The sequence below is a fragment of the Schistocerca gregaria genome, chromosome 4 (genome assembly GCF_023897955.1).
Source record: "Schistocerca gregaria isolate iqSchGreg1 chromosome 4, iqSchGreg1.2, whole genome shotgun sequence".
Classification (NCBI taxonomy): domain Eukaryota; kingdom Metazoa; phylum Arthropoda; class Insecta; order Orthoptera; family Acrididae; genus Schistocerca; species Schistocerca gregaria.
The window spans coordinates 587,377,067-587,393,511 of NC_064923.1; the positions used below are offsets into that span (position 1 = coordinate 587,377,067).

Here is a 16,445-nt window from a genome sequence, read left to right on the forward strand (position 1 = left end):
GGTCATGAATGTGTGAGTTGCATCTGCATGAGCATGTGTGTGTATATTTTGTCTAATTCTGATGAAGGCCTGTTCAGCTGAAAGCTTTATTTGAAAACCTTTTTGCTGTGCCATCTGCTACTCAGCATGAGGGGCAGGTCACTCAGATCCCAAACTGAGAGAAACCCATCTCTTGCGGGGGCACTGGGATGCAGAGATGAAGGTGGAGGCATTGGGAGAGAGCTACCATTAAAGACGGTACTTTGTAACCACTGTATGAAGTTAGTGCAATTAAGAACAAGGAGTAAAGTATGGGACACAAAAAACACAAAGAGAGAAAGGTAAAGATGAACATAAAAATGGAATAAATAATGAAATTCTAAAATGCAGAAAAAAGAGGTGCTTTGCAGTGCTTTCTTATGCCACATGGGCCAATAGGATTCTGCACTGCAACCAGTACAAGTTTCCCTAAACTCCAGAAATGTGTACTTGCTTTTCAAAATATCCTTGCATGCTGCCCCAGTCCTCAACTTAACCTCTGTTTATAATGAAAGGTATGTGTTTGCTTTCCCTTTGTTTTATGGTTTTCTGTAGTACATTTTCCTTTTGTTGCAAAAGTAAGAATATGTGTTTCAGGACTATGAATTCTGATTTAACTAGCGAAAACTGGTAGACTAAGATCCCTATTTTCACTACAATAGAATTTCTAAAGAATGCAAATGCTGTTCAAAATATTTGTAATGAAATCAAAAACACAATCATTGGAAAGAGGATAGAATGAGATCCTTCACGAACGAGTTTCATTCACAAAAGAGTTATTTTGTTATCAGTTAGGTGCAAACATGAAGAAGAAATCTGAGAGTATCAAAGACTATCCTGTTTTGTCCACTGCCTTAAGACAGTGCTGCAGCATACTTTTTTATGAGGCCTTTCTGAAATACGAAAGGCATTTGTTTTGTCAAGTCTGCTGTCAACGAGAGTGAATATGGGCTGTTTCAAGGGCTGACTGAGGAATTTAGAACAGTGTATGCCATGAAGCACGGCTCATTGCTGTCAATATTATTAGAAATGTACTAGACACCAAGTGCAAATGTATCTGTTAAATGGTAACAATAAAAACTGTATCAAAAAAAAAATAATTGATTTCTTTTTGCCCTTCAAGAAGACATGTCTAGATTTTGAAAGCAAGAAACTAAAGACAACTAAACTAACAGTGGCCTGGTAAAAGAAACTTTCATAACACTGTGCATTAGAAGGCAACAAAAGAATAACATTATGTTTTATGAATGAGAAGTGCACACTGATCATCATTATGTTGCAACAGTTTTGTGACCACCTCATTGTAACCTGTCCCACACAATTGCACAAGAAGACAACATCAATGTGTATACAAGTTGCTCTGAAATGGTTGCAACAGTGTCAATTCTTGATACTAATTTCTATGACAACAGACACGAAACTTTTGCTAAGAATTCTAAGCTTTATTGGGGTCCTGATTTAGCTGACAAATATTCAGTGTGTGATGAATTAGAGATGTATTTGGCGCTACCTAAATTGCATTGAATTTTATGAAAGGGTAAGTTTAGTAGATTCAAAAAAATATGTGATAGACAACCAATTCATCACAATTTTCGGAAACTGTACTGCACCATAGGTGATAACACAGAAATAACAAAAGTATTAAACTGCATTAGACCACAGATAATATGTGCTCAATAAGTGTGATCAGCAATAAGTGTTTTACAGTCCTTGGATGCAAAGCCACAGAACCCTGTAAGAGGAATACTTTCAGTTTTCATTTATGGAACAAACATTCTCTCATTATATCTAGCTAGTAATTAGAATTATTACTAAGTCTGCAGGTATTATTAAGCTCACTGAACAAAAAAGTCGTTAGCCCTAGAGAAACCATTACAAGCATCATTTAATACAGTGTAATTCCACCCCTAAATCCGAAATGCCGGGATTCAGTTAGGAAGTTAGCCCACAAGGTTGTGCAGATACGTTGCGTGCAGGTTGAGGCACTCGCTGAGGTTTGATTGCGCGATTCCACACTGCAAAGATGCTGATGCTGCCATTTTACCCACTGTTCCACATACTTTCTGTGCGGTCCAAGTGAGGTGATTCTGCAGGTCAATCAAGATGAGAGTGTGTTAATAAAACTACTCACACTTTCTTCCAGTTGTTGTCATCTTTATGTTCCTGTGTAAGCAATGGCCCCTTGAAGGTGACTGACTTCAAATGTTCACTGCACACCATTCCTGTTACAATGTTCTCTCACTAACAGGTGGGAATGGACCTTCATTCCCTACCTGCAGCGATTCCTGATGGATTTGGATATTATTTTGATTCACAAACCATGAAACACACCTCTAGTTCCTCTCAGTCAGGACCTCTTCCCAATCACAATTCTGATGTCATGTTACAGCACTGCTTGTAGAAACCCTCAAGAGTCCAATGCGAAACACCAACAAATCCAGCAACTTCACAAACATGATTGCCCCTTTTTGCCACTCTGTCACATCCTTACATTTACCCATGTACAATGTCTGCTTGAAACATAAATGTCTCACTGATCACCACTTGCTTATGCTCACGTAAAGGCAGTGCATGTGCATTTGAGCTCCTGACCCTATTGTTGTGCCATCTGTAAAGGCGTAACGACTCATCTGTGAGTGCACACTGGAGTGACTAAGTATTTGTATCGTGAACTTATTTATGTTATTAATTATATCTATTCTAATACAGTTTGAGGCAATGCAAGCTACAAGCACTTAATATAACTGCTTTAATAACTTTTAAGTTGAATTATTGACAAAAACTCAAAACTTTAACCCTAAGTTGAGGTACACCTATAACTAGTACTAAAAGGTCTCTAAGGTTTTCTCGGCATGGATGATTAATGTTGCACTTCTGGGTGTACAATAGGTACTACACACCATTAGTACTGGAACATATTTACGTAAGGTTTTTGGGTCTAGTTATCATGACAATAAGTTGATTTCATGTTGTATTTATTTTTTGTTGCTTTGATCTGTTGCCTGCAATGTTTTCGAGGGAATGGCAAAACCAACTACTTAGACTTCACCTCTGCCATACCACATTTATATTTTATGTAGCTGTCAGAGAGAATATTTAAGTTAATATTTACACGAGTTACTTTGAATAGCATGTTTTCTCCACAGTAAGCACACAACCACAAATTGCAAACATTTGTTTGCAGTTTTGTGAGTTTTCTTAGAAGCCATTACTTTTTGGTCACTTGACTCAAGCAAATCTTTAATGAGCCTTCCCTTGTTGAGTTAAGATTTTGATCAATAATTAAGAGTAACCACATATGTGACCGTCACAAATTAGATTAGCTTATTAAATGAAGTTACAGTTGTTCATTAAATCAGTGATAATGGTACCTCAATAACATTGCATCTGTTCCATTAATCTCACTGTAGTGGTGTGCACTGTTAAAAGATTCAATTTCCGTCACTGACTGGAAGACGAGTCACACGTCTGGGCTGCATTATTGTGCAAAATATGTGAATCACTGTGCACAGGACCTGTAGGTAACATTATGTACACTAGCATGAATTTGTTAACTTTTGATTACAAACGATAGAAGGAGTAAAGGTAACCTGCCACTGTAAACTGAGATGTTGAGCCATCAGTAGGCACACCTGACACGAAACCTCACCCAGTGGAGCTGTAGCACCAGGACAATGTGGATGGCTGGGGAAAATGTAGACACACAGATGTATGTATATTTTGTATTATCTCTGAAGGAGAATGTTATGCAAAAGCTCAGCAATATTTTTTAGATTGGCTTATACACCCCTGCTCACAGCTCACACCTGAGCTATATTACGAGTGGTGTAAGGGTACAGATATCAATCCTGTCCCAGACAGATTGAATCTACTCTTACGTATCTCTGATCCAGTGAGTTAGCATTGCTGACAGGTAAGCCCCTTCATAATATAACGGTGCAGCAAGTTGGTTTAACAAAAAAAGAGCAGCAATTTACAGTGGTTTCTTTACTATTTGCAGTGTTGCTTATTCCAACTATGACTTTCCACATCATATTAACTTTTGATTATACTTAATGTCAAATTTAAATTGTATTAATTTTCATATTTATATTATATTAATTATGTGCGAATGAATAATCAACTAACTTACACTATTTGTGAATAATAGCCAGCTACACTGCTATGTAAATTGTCTATATTTTCTCTTATTCACAATGAGCCCATTTCAGCAACTTGCCAACATCAGGTGCTCTGTAAATACATAGATATGCGATGGTCTGAAAATTTATAATATATCATTAGGTGATTTACCATACACCTAACATTGTTGCTGTCATGTCCTGTCTGTTATGGAATTATTACTGTCTCCCAGGTGTACAGTTGAGATGTATATCGGATGTTACTTGCTTTCCATATGTGTTACTTTTCTGACAACTTGGATGACACTGGGTCAGCGATGTTACATGTTTACATAGTTACTATTATAAATAGTTGATGTGTGAAATTCAGTTGGTTATTATTATAGGATCCTTTCTAATTATGTTTTTGACTAAAGTTAGTTTTAGTTTTATTTGACATTATTTTGTTAGTTTCGTGTTCTATGGTGAATTTCATTTTGGGGTGTAATTGTTTCAGTGCTTTATGTATATCATCTACATCAGTTAAGTTACCTTCTATAAGCATTATTGGATAAAGGATTAAAGTATACTATCAAACAGGGATTTCACAATAGTGTACAAAAACAACTAATAGCATCTGCAAAAATAGCGCTAGACTTAGCAAACTTACCCATAAAATAGCAGAATGAAATTACTACCAAAATCAGGAAAAGCTGTAATACCTATTCAGACAACAGAACACTATGTCGAATTAATGCAAAATTAAAGAATAACAATTCCCTGGCAACTAAATAAGGTAAAGGCAATAGTCTAGTTATCATCAACAAAAATGACTACATACAAAAAGTTAACGATTTCTTTGGTAGCAATGGTATCACACAAATCAATAGAAACCCCACAAACAAATTTGCAGCCCAAACCAAGAAAACCGTAAAAGCATGTCATACAATACTTACAGAATATGAAAAAATATATGATAAGGAATTCTAGAACTTAAGCCAATAAAATCAAGGACATAAACAATACCCCCAAATGCAAGATTTAGATCTTTCAACATTACTAACGTACACACCAACATCCCAATCCAGGAAACAAGAGATATCACAGAACAAAACCTACTCAAGTACAGAAAAATCTCAGTACAAGGCATTACAGAAATTTTGCAATTAGCAAAACTTGTCTTACAACAAAATTACTTCAAGTTTGATGATAAAATATATACACAGAAAGATGGAGTCATAATGGGATGTAGTATTGCTGGAACCATAGCTGATATATTTCTTAACAGTGTGGAAGAAATTTTTTTCGAAACAAAAAACACAACTAATCAAAATATCTTATATTATTACAGCTTTCGAAATGTGGTGCTACAGAAGAATGTTGAAGATTAGGTGGGTAGATCACGTAACTAATGAGGAGGTATTGAATAGGATTGGGGAGAAGAGAAGTTTGTGGCACAACTTGACTAGAAGAAGGGATCGGCTGATAGGACATATCCTGAGGCATCAAGGGATCACAAATTTAGCATTGGAGGGCAGTGTGGAGGGTAAAAATCAGAGGGAGACCAAGAGATGAATACACTAAGCAGATTCAGAAAGATGTAGGTTGCAGTAGGTACTGGGAGATGAAGAAGCTTGCACAGGATAGATTAGCATGGAGAGCTGCATCAAACCAGTGTCAGGACTGAAGACCACAACAACAACAACAACAGTTACAAAACCATTATATTAAAACCATCGCTTATCTATGTATTTACAAAGCACCTTGCAATGGCAATTTTCTGAAATGGGCTAATTGTGAATGAGATAAAATATAAACAACTTACATAGCAGTGTAGCTGGCTATTATTGACAAATAATCTTGTCATTAAAAGACATATTTTGCACTGCGAGCCCCAAAGAACAAAAGTAACTCACACTACTTAATTGAGAAACTGGAGGTGGAATGTTTGTAAATTTTACACCTGCATTTATGGTCGAATTTGAAATAACATTTACTTCCCAAATCTAATGACCCAACATTTTTTTTTTTTTTTTTTTTTTTTTTTTTTTTTTTTTGTGGAAATAATGTATTTTGGTAATCTGAGATTAAAAATGTGTGGTCAAAAGCAGCAGGAAAGCGTTCTGTTCAAAGCAAATTATACATTATTTACAAGTATGAATGCAACATCAAGTTCCTTAATAATGAATATCCTAAAGATTCAGATATACTTGTTACCATAAACTAAACTGCCTGATTATTCTTTGAGTTAATTCTCATAACGTGAAAACTTATAAAAAGCTATCTCAGCAAGCACAAATGGTGAAATAGTAATGACTAAAACCAATCACAATTTTCATTACTCACAGTTTGCAGCCGTTCTTGATGTTTCGAGCCACATGACAATTTGGTAACTTTACGGTTTTTGAGCCACATCCTCTCCCACACTTCAACATGACAGATTTCTGTCTCCTACAATATATAATATCATTAAATTACATACATGTATCAAACATCGAACACACAACAAAATACTGTACAATAGTTTATAAAGTTTAGGCAGTCACTAATTGGCCACCAGCAGTGATGTGCCTGTAACAAACTCGAGAATGTGGAAATGCAAAATCTCATTATCATAGCTTGGAGATAACACCGCTACAATCAATGAAACCTATGTTTAGGTTAAATATGAACCCAAATGATGTATTGAAGTCTCTTTTTATACCATCTGAGCAGTTATACTAAAATTCTCACAGTATCATTAGATAAACATGATAGTATTATGAAAAGAATAGACTGCTATTCAGCACACGGAGGATGTGTTGAGTCGCAGACAGGCACCACAAAAATACTGTGTGTGTGTGTGTGTGTGTGTGTGTGTGTGTGTTAACACACATCGCTGTATGCCTGTGTGACTGCGTGAGTGTTTAGAAGAAAACCTTTTGGCCAAAAGCAGTTTTTTTGTTGTGCCTCTCAACATGGAATTCCCGTTGCTTGACAAACAAGATAATTATATGAAAATGAATTCATAATCATAAAATAACAAATAAATTATGAGGCCAACTCACAATAAAAGATCAGTAGTGGATCAATAGATATGCATACAATATGAAAACGTTTTTGAAACAGTCATGGCCCCTAGTAAACATTCAACATGGCTTTAAACTAATGCACAATATATATTAAGAATCCAGAAACAAGAGGGTAGGAAAGGAAATGAGGAAATATTGTATAATTAAGGTCACACATGAAATATATGAAGGATATTGGCCCAAGAGAGGTACACTAAAATAGAGCAGACTCGATTTTGAGAATAGACAGTGACATGTACTGTGATAACAACAAAAGAGAGGGGCATAAATTGTAAACTGGGAAGTAGAGGCAATTGAACACAAAAGGGAGATTTAAAAAAATCGTGCAGACAAACATTCCACTACTGGTGTTACAAATCACACTGACTACCGGGCCGTAGACCACAGCCAATCATGACTACTACACCTGTAAACTCTGTCAGAGTAATCCCATCCCAGAAATCCAACATAACCTCAAATCTCTGCTTAAAGTCTTAGGCCTTTCCCAGAATCTCTCCCCTGAATCCATTTCTCTCCTCACCCCCATCACATACTGCACTGTTCCCACCTTCTACATGCTCCCCAATATGCACAAACCCAACAATCCTGGATGCCCATTGTAGCTGGTTATTGTGCCCGCAATGAAAGAATTTCTGCCCTCAACGAATAACACTTCCAACTCATTGCCTGTACTAACCACTTCCTTCACCGACCCTCTACCATCCTCACCCTTTTACCTCTTGGATCCCTATTCATCACTGTTGACGCCACTCCCCTATAACCCAACATCCCTAAATCCCATGGTCTTAGTGCTTTTGAGCACTACTTTTCTCACCGTCCTTCACCTTCAAACGCACTACCTCATTCTTCATATGCCTTACTAACTTTACCATAATTCACAACTACTATTCCTTTGAAGAGAAGATACGCAAACAAATCCATGGCACAGACATGGCCACCCTCATGGAACCCTCCCAGGCCAACTTGTTTATGGGACATCTAGAGGAGATCTTTCTAGTCTTCCGAAATGCCAGACCCATAGTCTGGTTCAGATTTAGTGATGATACCTTCATGATCTGGGCTCAGGGCCAAGACACCCTACCCTCATTGCTTCACAACCTCAACACCTTCTCTCTCATCTGCTTCATCTGGTCCTCCTAAACCCAGTGTGGCACCCTCCTGGACGTTGACCTCCTCCTCTCTGATGGCTCCACCCACACATTTGTCTGCATTAAACCCTCCAACCACCGGCAGTACCTGCATTTCAACAGCTGTCATCCATTCCACACCAAAAAATCCCTCCCATACTGCTGTGGACCTGAGGACGGTATATCTGCAGCGACAAGAACTCCCTCGCACAGCAGACTGAGACTCTCACTAGTGCCCTCATAGACAGGTACAATCCCTTAGACTTAGTCTTCAAATATATCTTCCACGCCATTTCCCCAAACCCCCCAATCCTCCCACCACACCCAAGGACCAGCTACAAAGATGTGCCCCCTTTGTCACCCAACACGTATCACCAATTCCCTGAACTGGACATCCTACCCAAGACCCTTCCCACCGTCCTAAAGTGATGTTCTGTTGCCTAACTAATCTCCACAGGTTCCTAGTCCATCACTATGCCACTCCCAATACCAACCCCTCGCCACAGGGATCATAATCCTGGGGAAGACCCAGGTGCAAGACCTGCCCAATCCACTCACCCAAACCTTCCTAGCCCCATCCCACCACAGGCTTATCCTATGCCATCACAGGCCGAGCTACCTGTTGTCATATACCAGGTCTGCTGCAATCATTGCACAGCTTTTTATACTGGTATGACTACCAACCACTGTACAACAGGATGAATGGCCACTGCCTAACTGTGACCAAGGGCACAATGTGCAACATGCAGCTGAACATAACATGCTTGATTTCAATGGCTGCTTCATACCTTACCTTAGCCATCTGGATCCTCTCCTCAACACCAACTTTTCTAAACTATGCAGATGGAAGTTATCCTTCCAACACATTCTCTCCTCCCAAAATTACCCTGGCCTCAACCTATGGTTACCTACAGTCCCCACACCCTCTGCCCTATCACCTCCTCTCTAATCTCATCCCACCCACTCTTTTTCTGTGCAGCCTTCTGCTAACACGACCACCAATCTTTCCCCTTCCCCACTCCCTTTCCCACAGCCTCCCAACACTGCACCTGCTAGCAGTTTTGTCCTTCCACACTTTGCGACACAACACTCTTTTCTGCCCCCACTTGTACTCTGCTATCCCTTCCCATTCCCCTTCCCCGACCCCTCCAGATTGCTGCTTCTATTCTATGTGACAACTGTATTCCAGTCCGTGCTGCCAGAGATGATGGTCTGGTGAGTATAAGGTATGCTTGCTTGTGTGAACGAATATGTGTGTGTGTTTTTTTCCTTTTCTGAAGATGCCTGGCCAAAAACTAATGTGTGTCTTTTTCTTGTGCCTGCCTGCAATTCAAAGTGTCATCTTTACAGTGAGTTGCAATCTATTTTTTCCTTATATTGTTGATATTTCAATTTGGAGCTTCCACTGGTTGTATGTGTATTTTGTTCATAAACTCAGAGCAGGTTGATGTTCAAGAGCTCAGCGAGGGTTTCAGTATTCTTTATGTATCTGTCAACTGTTCAGTGCCTCTGCCGTATGGTGAGCTTTGGAAGCCTTCCACTGTTTATGCAGTATTGTTATGAACACCACAGTTATTAGCATTAAACTATAGCACTAACTATTTATTATTCCACAAGTCTCTCTCAATTCAACAGCTCTCTCTTGCTTGCTGACGGTAACCAGTGTTCTGGAAGTATGATAAAAGACAGAGGACCTCACAATTTCATTCTCTCTGTACGATCTTCATTGTCCTATGGGATGCTCTTTCTTGCCCACTTCCCCAAATGTACTCACCCCCTCCCCACCAACCTGTTCCTGCACACCTCTCATTGCTACAGAAAATGCAAAAATGCAACATATGGTCCTGGAAGGTTGAGATTTCTTTTTTATCTCTATGTGTATAGTAAACATAGAATGCTTCCTCCTCACCCAATGCTCTTCTTCCCTTTCCTATTACCGCTTTGCCAGAACAGACTAACTACACTTAGCAGCAGTCACAATTTGTACTGTCTTAAACTCTAGCAGAGTTATCAGAAACATAATACTGCAGATGATGCAAACTTACCGAATTTTCTGACAGCTTGCATTCTTCATCAAGATGTTTATCTCTCTTTAAGCAGTCTGTATCTGCAATTTCCAAGTCTAAATGATACAGTTTTCCTTCAACGACCTTGGGGGGAAAAAAAAAAACATGGGTCACAAAACTCGGAATAACAACAAATGTTTATTTAACATTGCAAAAATGCCTGTGAGACAATTCTAAAAGATGGTGTGAGTAAATTTAGCCACAACATCCTAATTCATAATATGAAAATAATTCCTGCATGAAATTTTACATCAAAACATGTATATTAAAAACATGCTGTTACTAAATTATTTCCCAGGGAGTTATCATCACCTATGTCTCACAAAAGATGGAAAAAAAGAAAAAAAAATACTGAATACCTAACTTTTGCAGTAAGTGTTTACAAAGCACCAATTTTTTTCCTAGATTAATCTTCATCCAAACCTATATTCTACAACCACCTATCACTATATGATGACAGGTACTTTTAGTACCACTATAATGTACTACCTTCCCTACTCCAACCATGAATGAAATTTACTTTTATAAGATATGACAAACATTATAATATCCGTAATTGATATAGGCAGCACAAGGATTTTGAAGTCCACTGCTGAACAAAGGCATTTTCTGGACATTTCTGTGCATTATGCTGTTCAGCCATATGCATCCATGTTGGTGGTTAGCACACTGGACTCGCATTCGGGAGGACGACGGTTCAATCCCGTCTCCGGCCATGCTGATTTAGGTTTTCCGTGATTTCCTTACATCGTTTCAGGCGAATGCCGGGATGGTTCCTTTGAAAGGGCACGGCCGATTTCCTTCCCAATCCTTCCCTAACCCGAGCTTGTGCTGCGTCTCTAATGACCTAGTTGTCGACGGGACGTTAAACACTAACCACCACCACCACCACCACCACCACCACCACCACCACCACCACCACCACCACCACCATGTTGTTCCTTCATGTTTTCTAAGATCATCTACTCACCACCTAGTAAGTCAAGTAGGTCTTTTCTTTTCATTTGGAATTCTGTAAACAACTTACTTTGCCAATCTACATCCATTCACTCCATTTCATTTCCATTATATCCATAATAAAGTTTTCCATTCTGGGATGTTCTCTGATCCATTTACTCCTTTTCTTCTCTTTCCTAGCAATTTGCAAAGTGCATCTCACAGCTGCTTACTGAGCAACTGCCATTTGAATGGCTTTTGCATTAAAAGCCAATGTTGTCGCTTCCAGAAGTAAAAACTAGTAATGCACACGGATTGGGAACTTTCCTTTTCTTACATACTAAAAAATTAGTTTTGAAGGCTTGCCCTTTTTTTTTTTTTTTTTACCCAAAGCCATTTTTACTCTTCCATTTATTTCTTCTGCTGTCTACTGAGTTGTATTCAACTGCTTCAGACACAATAGTACAACTGGTTCTGTGGCTTTATTCATAATTTGTACTAATATCTTTTCATTGTGTTAATTCTGCACTGTGTGCTTTTCACGCCTGCTTTGAAACCTTTTCTATTCTGATGAGGCATTCACTGTTGAAAGTCTATCTTCTCTAGAAATAACCATACAATGGCATCAGCAAAATTAAGGTTTTCACTCATGTTGCATTTATAAACATTTCTTCTTCATTTTCCAAGTTTAAGGATCTGAAAACTTCCTCTTGTTAGCGCAGAGAATTTATGTCTAGCTTCATCTATCTTCACATTTTGGAAATGTTTTCCATCTTTAGTATCCTCATGCTACACATTGTTGCTCAATGTATTTTTTAGAAAGCCAAAACTATTTTGTTCACCACACAGCGCTTAATCTATTGGAAGATGCTGAACTTGCTTTCTACTTGAATCGTAATGAGTGTTTCACTAGAGATAGAAAGTGACTTCATTCAGAACTTCTCTTTCAAGAAAAGCATCAACAAAAATTAAGTAAACTGGAGTTTTTACTACATAAATAACACAGCTGTAAAGTTGAACATAAACTTGCACATCAATGGGGTCATGACAGAATATATAATTGTTATTGCAGCTTCTGATAAATAGATATAATGAAACAACGGTTTTTACAAAATCTTCCTAACTTTGAAACTATCATACGTGGTATATGGAATTGTGATTGTTTTAACTCTCTGATCACTAAACACAAAAGTATAGTTAGTTAAAAATTATGTCTTTAATACTGTTTATAGTTATAAGTTATTAACTTGAGGAGATTTTGTAACTTGACTGACAATAAATATATTATCTTGATGATGATGATGATGATCATCATCATCATCATCATCATCTCTATCATCACTTTCTGGCTTCATGTGCAGAAATTACCTGTGATTTTGCACCTAAGATCTTGACAATCTTTTTCTTCATAGCAGAGTTTGACGCTCTGTCAATTGCTTTCAGTGCAAAAGAAGCAACGTCTTTGATGGCTCTGTCACCCACATCTGCTTTAACTGAACCACCACGGATCAGTGGGTTCGGCATATCCATCTGCATAGTTGCCTGCATAACAGATGACAATCTGTAATACACCTTTTCTGTATTATGTAAGCTAACAGTTAGTATTCATTCCTTTTATTTACAGTGATGTGATAAAATAAATGTTTAAAATACAACTCAAAAAGTGTGCTAAAGCTAAGAACTGGATTAATTTTGCATCATGTTATATCATGGCAATTATCATCAACTACCGAAAGACTTCTTAGATTATTATTGTTCTCTGGAAGCCATATGATGTATGGTGGAGGGTGCACAGAGCACCAGTACCACCCTCACACAGACGTTTTCCATTCACTAATGGTATCCAAGAAGAAAAACTGTTGGTACCCTATTGCATAAGCTCAAATTTCTCTAATTTTAACATTGAGGTTATTACAAGATATTCATGTTGGAGGAAATAGGATGTTTCTCGGTTTTATTTGGGATGTGGACAGCTGGAATTCTGAGAGCCAGACTCTCCACAATGAATTTCTCTCTTAACATCCCCCAATTCTGTTTGTTGAGAATTCCTGTGACACACACACACACACACACACACACACACACACACACACACACAGAGAGAGAGAGAGAGAGAGAGAGAGAGAGAGAGAGAGAGAGAGAGAGAGAGAGAGAGAGACTAAAACCCAAGAAGAATCAAGTAGCTACCGTTTTTAATCTGTTTTATTTCTTCCACTAATCCTAAACGGTAATGGTTCCAGGGAGATGAACAGTACCCAAGAACTGGTCGAACATGGGTCTTGCAAGCATTCAAAGCAAGTGTGAATCACAGTACACAAGGAAACCTCCAATAAATTTGGTGCTGATACCTGCCATCCCCATCAGTAAATTTGTGTGGTTGTTCCATATTAAACTGGCCAGACAGAAACTATTAGAGTCTTGCAAGTGTTACTGACTGTAGCAACTTCAGAATGAAATTTTCACTCTACAGCGGAGTGTGCGTTGATATGAAACTTCCTGACAGATTCAAACTGTGTACCGGGCTGAGACTCAAACTCGGGACCTTTGTCTTTCATGGGCAAGTGCTCTACCAACTGAGCTACCCAAGCAGAACTCGCGCCCCGTCCTCACAGCTGCAATTCTGCCAGTACCTCGTATCCTACCTTCCAAACTTCACAGAAGCTCTCCTGCAAACCTTGCAGAACTAGCGCTCCTGGAAGAAAGCATATTGCGGAGACATGGCTTAGCCACAGCCTAGGGGATGTTTCTAGAATGAAATTTTCACTCTACAGCGGAGTGTGCGCTGATATGAAACTTCCTGGCAGATTAAAACTGTGTGCCGGACCGAGACTCGAACTCGGGACCTTTGCCTTTCGCGGGCAAGTGCTCTACCAACTGAGCTACCCAATTACAACTCATGCCCCATCCTCACAGCCTTAATTCCGCCAGTACTCTCCTGCAAACCTTGAAGAACTAGCACTCCTGGAAGAAAGGATATTGTGGAGACATGGCTTAGCCACAGCCTGGGGGATGTTTCTAGAATGAAATTTTCACTCTACAGCAGAGTCTGCGCTGATATGGAACTTCCTGCCAGGATGTTTAGCAAACTCAAGTGGCAGACTCTGCAAGAGAGGCGCTCTGCATCGTGGTGTAGCTTGCTGTCCAGGTTTCGAGGGGGTGCATTTCTGGATGAGGCATCGAATATATTACTTCCCCCTACTTATACCTCCAGAGGAGATCACGAATGTAAAATTAGAGATATTCGAGCTCGCACGGAGGCGTTCCGGCAGTCGTTCTTCCCGCGAATCATAGGCAACTGGAACAGGAAATGGAGGTAATGACAGTGGCACATAAAGTGCCCTCCGCCACACACCGTTGGGTGGCTTGTGGAGTATAAATGTATGTGTAGATGTAGATGCAGACTAAAAAAAGCTATGTCAGCTGCCACAATGTAGAGCACTCCCAGTCTGCCTATGGGAATACTGGTTTCTGTGCAAAGGCAAGTAGTATAATGCTTGTATTGTATTTGAAACATCCTGTACACACAAACAAAAATGATTACAGTCACAAAACGGTTGTACAACAAAATATTAATCATGACTATAAAACACACATTATCATTTCCTTTACGACAGTTATGTTACTTTTTCACAACTGCATGCATCAAATTTGAGAATGACATTGAAATTACGATTATGGGCACACAATTACCACTACCACAATGAAACTGCATTCCAACAATTTCTTTTAAAACATTATTGGTAATAAATGAAATAAATGTAATAAATGCATGCATATTGAGTTAAATATTGCCAACTTAGCTCTCTAATTTCTGGTCGAAATCGTGAAGCGCTGCACTTGGTTGTGAAAACAATATGGTAAAAATTTATTCATAAAACTAAATAATATTTACTCTTACGATCTGTCTTAAAAATAATTATGCATTTTAGTGTTAACTTTGAGGGTTTGTTGAACAGGAAGACACACAATAGTGACACTACATTTACAAAATGATTAACACATACTCAGAAACTGGATTCATTTTACTGGCAAGAACCCTATAATACTGGATGGATTTCCTAGAACAAGTTCCCAAAATAGCATACAACACACAGATTACTATTTAAAAATGAAATTAATTGAATTGTTATGTAGGTTCATTGTGTCCTTGTAGAAATAAAGGATATCTAGAAGCCAGACATTAAATTCTCCAAAATATGAAATAAAAACAGAGGAAGTTAACTCCTTAACCACTTTTAAGTAATTACTTATTACATGTATTATGTTTCTACCATTTCTTCTGTTTTATTTCTGTTCCAGGTACCTGCAGGAATCAACAACCTCCTGAAGGAAATAGAAAAAGAAATGTGCAATGAGAATAGAAGAGTTACATTAACATAGGGTTTAAGAAAAGTGCTCATGTTTTGATACTGTGTATTCATACTTAGGTATTTAAATATTAGTGCTTTTGTTAAGACAGACAACAAATCTCTGGTCCCTGTTATTTATTTTTTCAGTCAGGTTTGATGTATTTTAGAGCTGGACTAGTTTGTGATTTTCAGCTTATATTTGCTTCAATTTCCCACATTCCCGCATTCCTTCCCTCGCACTCGTACAAAGGCAGAAGTAAGGTGAAGGACTGGAGGTGGAGTGAGCTATAAAATGTAATTTGGCTCCAAAACATGCAGAATTTAACAGAGAAGATAGGCAATAATAAAGGAGGACCTTTTAACCTCAAGTAAACTCACCTAAATGTCACAGTCATGGAAACCACTTGCAGAAATGTTAGCTAATAACAGAGATTTGATATATGCTAAATCTGTTTTTATTAGTGTTTCTATTTTATAGCTTACATGTCTTGCTGTTTTTATATATTTTGTTTTTGCCTGTATGACTAACTGCTTCTTTATGACGAGCTTCTCTTTGTACAATAGTTTCATTTAATTGTTAAATTTTCTTTATTGATGTATTTTTTGTTTGGATATGTGTAATCTTTAGGTGTTAATATTGTTGTATAATATGATCCAAAGACAAGTAAAAGTACTACAGTTCCACTAACAAGGGAAATCACCAACTTGACCTCGTATTTTGAGGAGGAGAAAGTACATGTGCCATGTCAGCCTCGGCAATCAAACCCACAAAAAAATT

At 38.3% G+C, this 16,445-nt stretch overlaps 1 protein-coding gene across 2 annotated transcripts in view; it reads right to left on the bottom strand.

The window, feature by feature from the left end:
* Window positions 1–16,445, bottom strand: part of LOC126267069 (uncharacterized) — a 239,982-nt gene that overhangs the window by 68,982 nt on the left and 154,555 nt on the right. For both annotated transcript variants that reach the window (XM_049971922.1, XM_049971923.1), the window contains exons 17-19: window positions 12,687–12,860; window positions 10,362–10,466; window positions 6,465–6,569 (exon numbers count right to left, since the gene is read on the bottom strand). In XM_049971922.1, coding sequence (XP_049827879.1) covers window positions 6,465–6,569; window positions 10,362–10,466; window positions 12,687–12,860 — 384 coding nt within the window. The remainder of the gene's footprint in view (window positions 1–6,464; window positions 6,570–10,361; window positions 10,467–12,686; window positions 12,861–16,445) is intronic.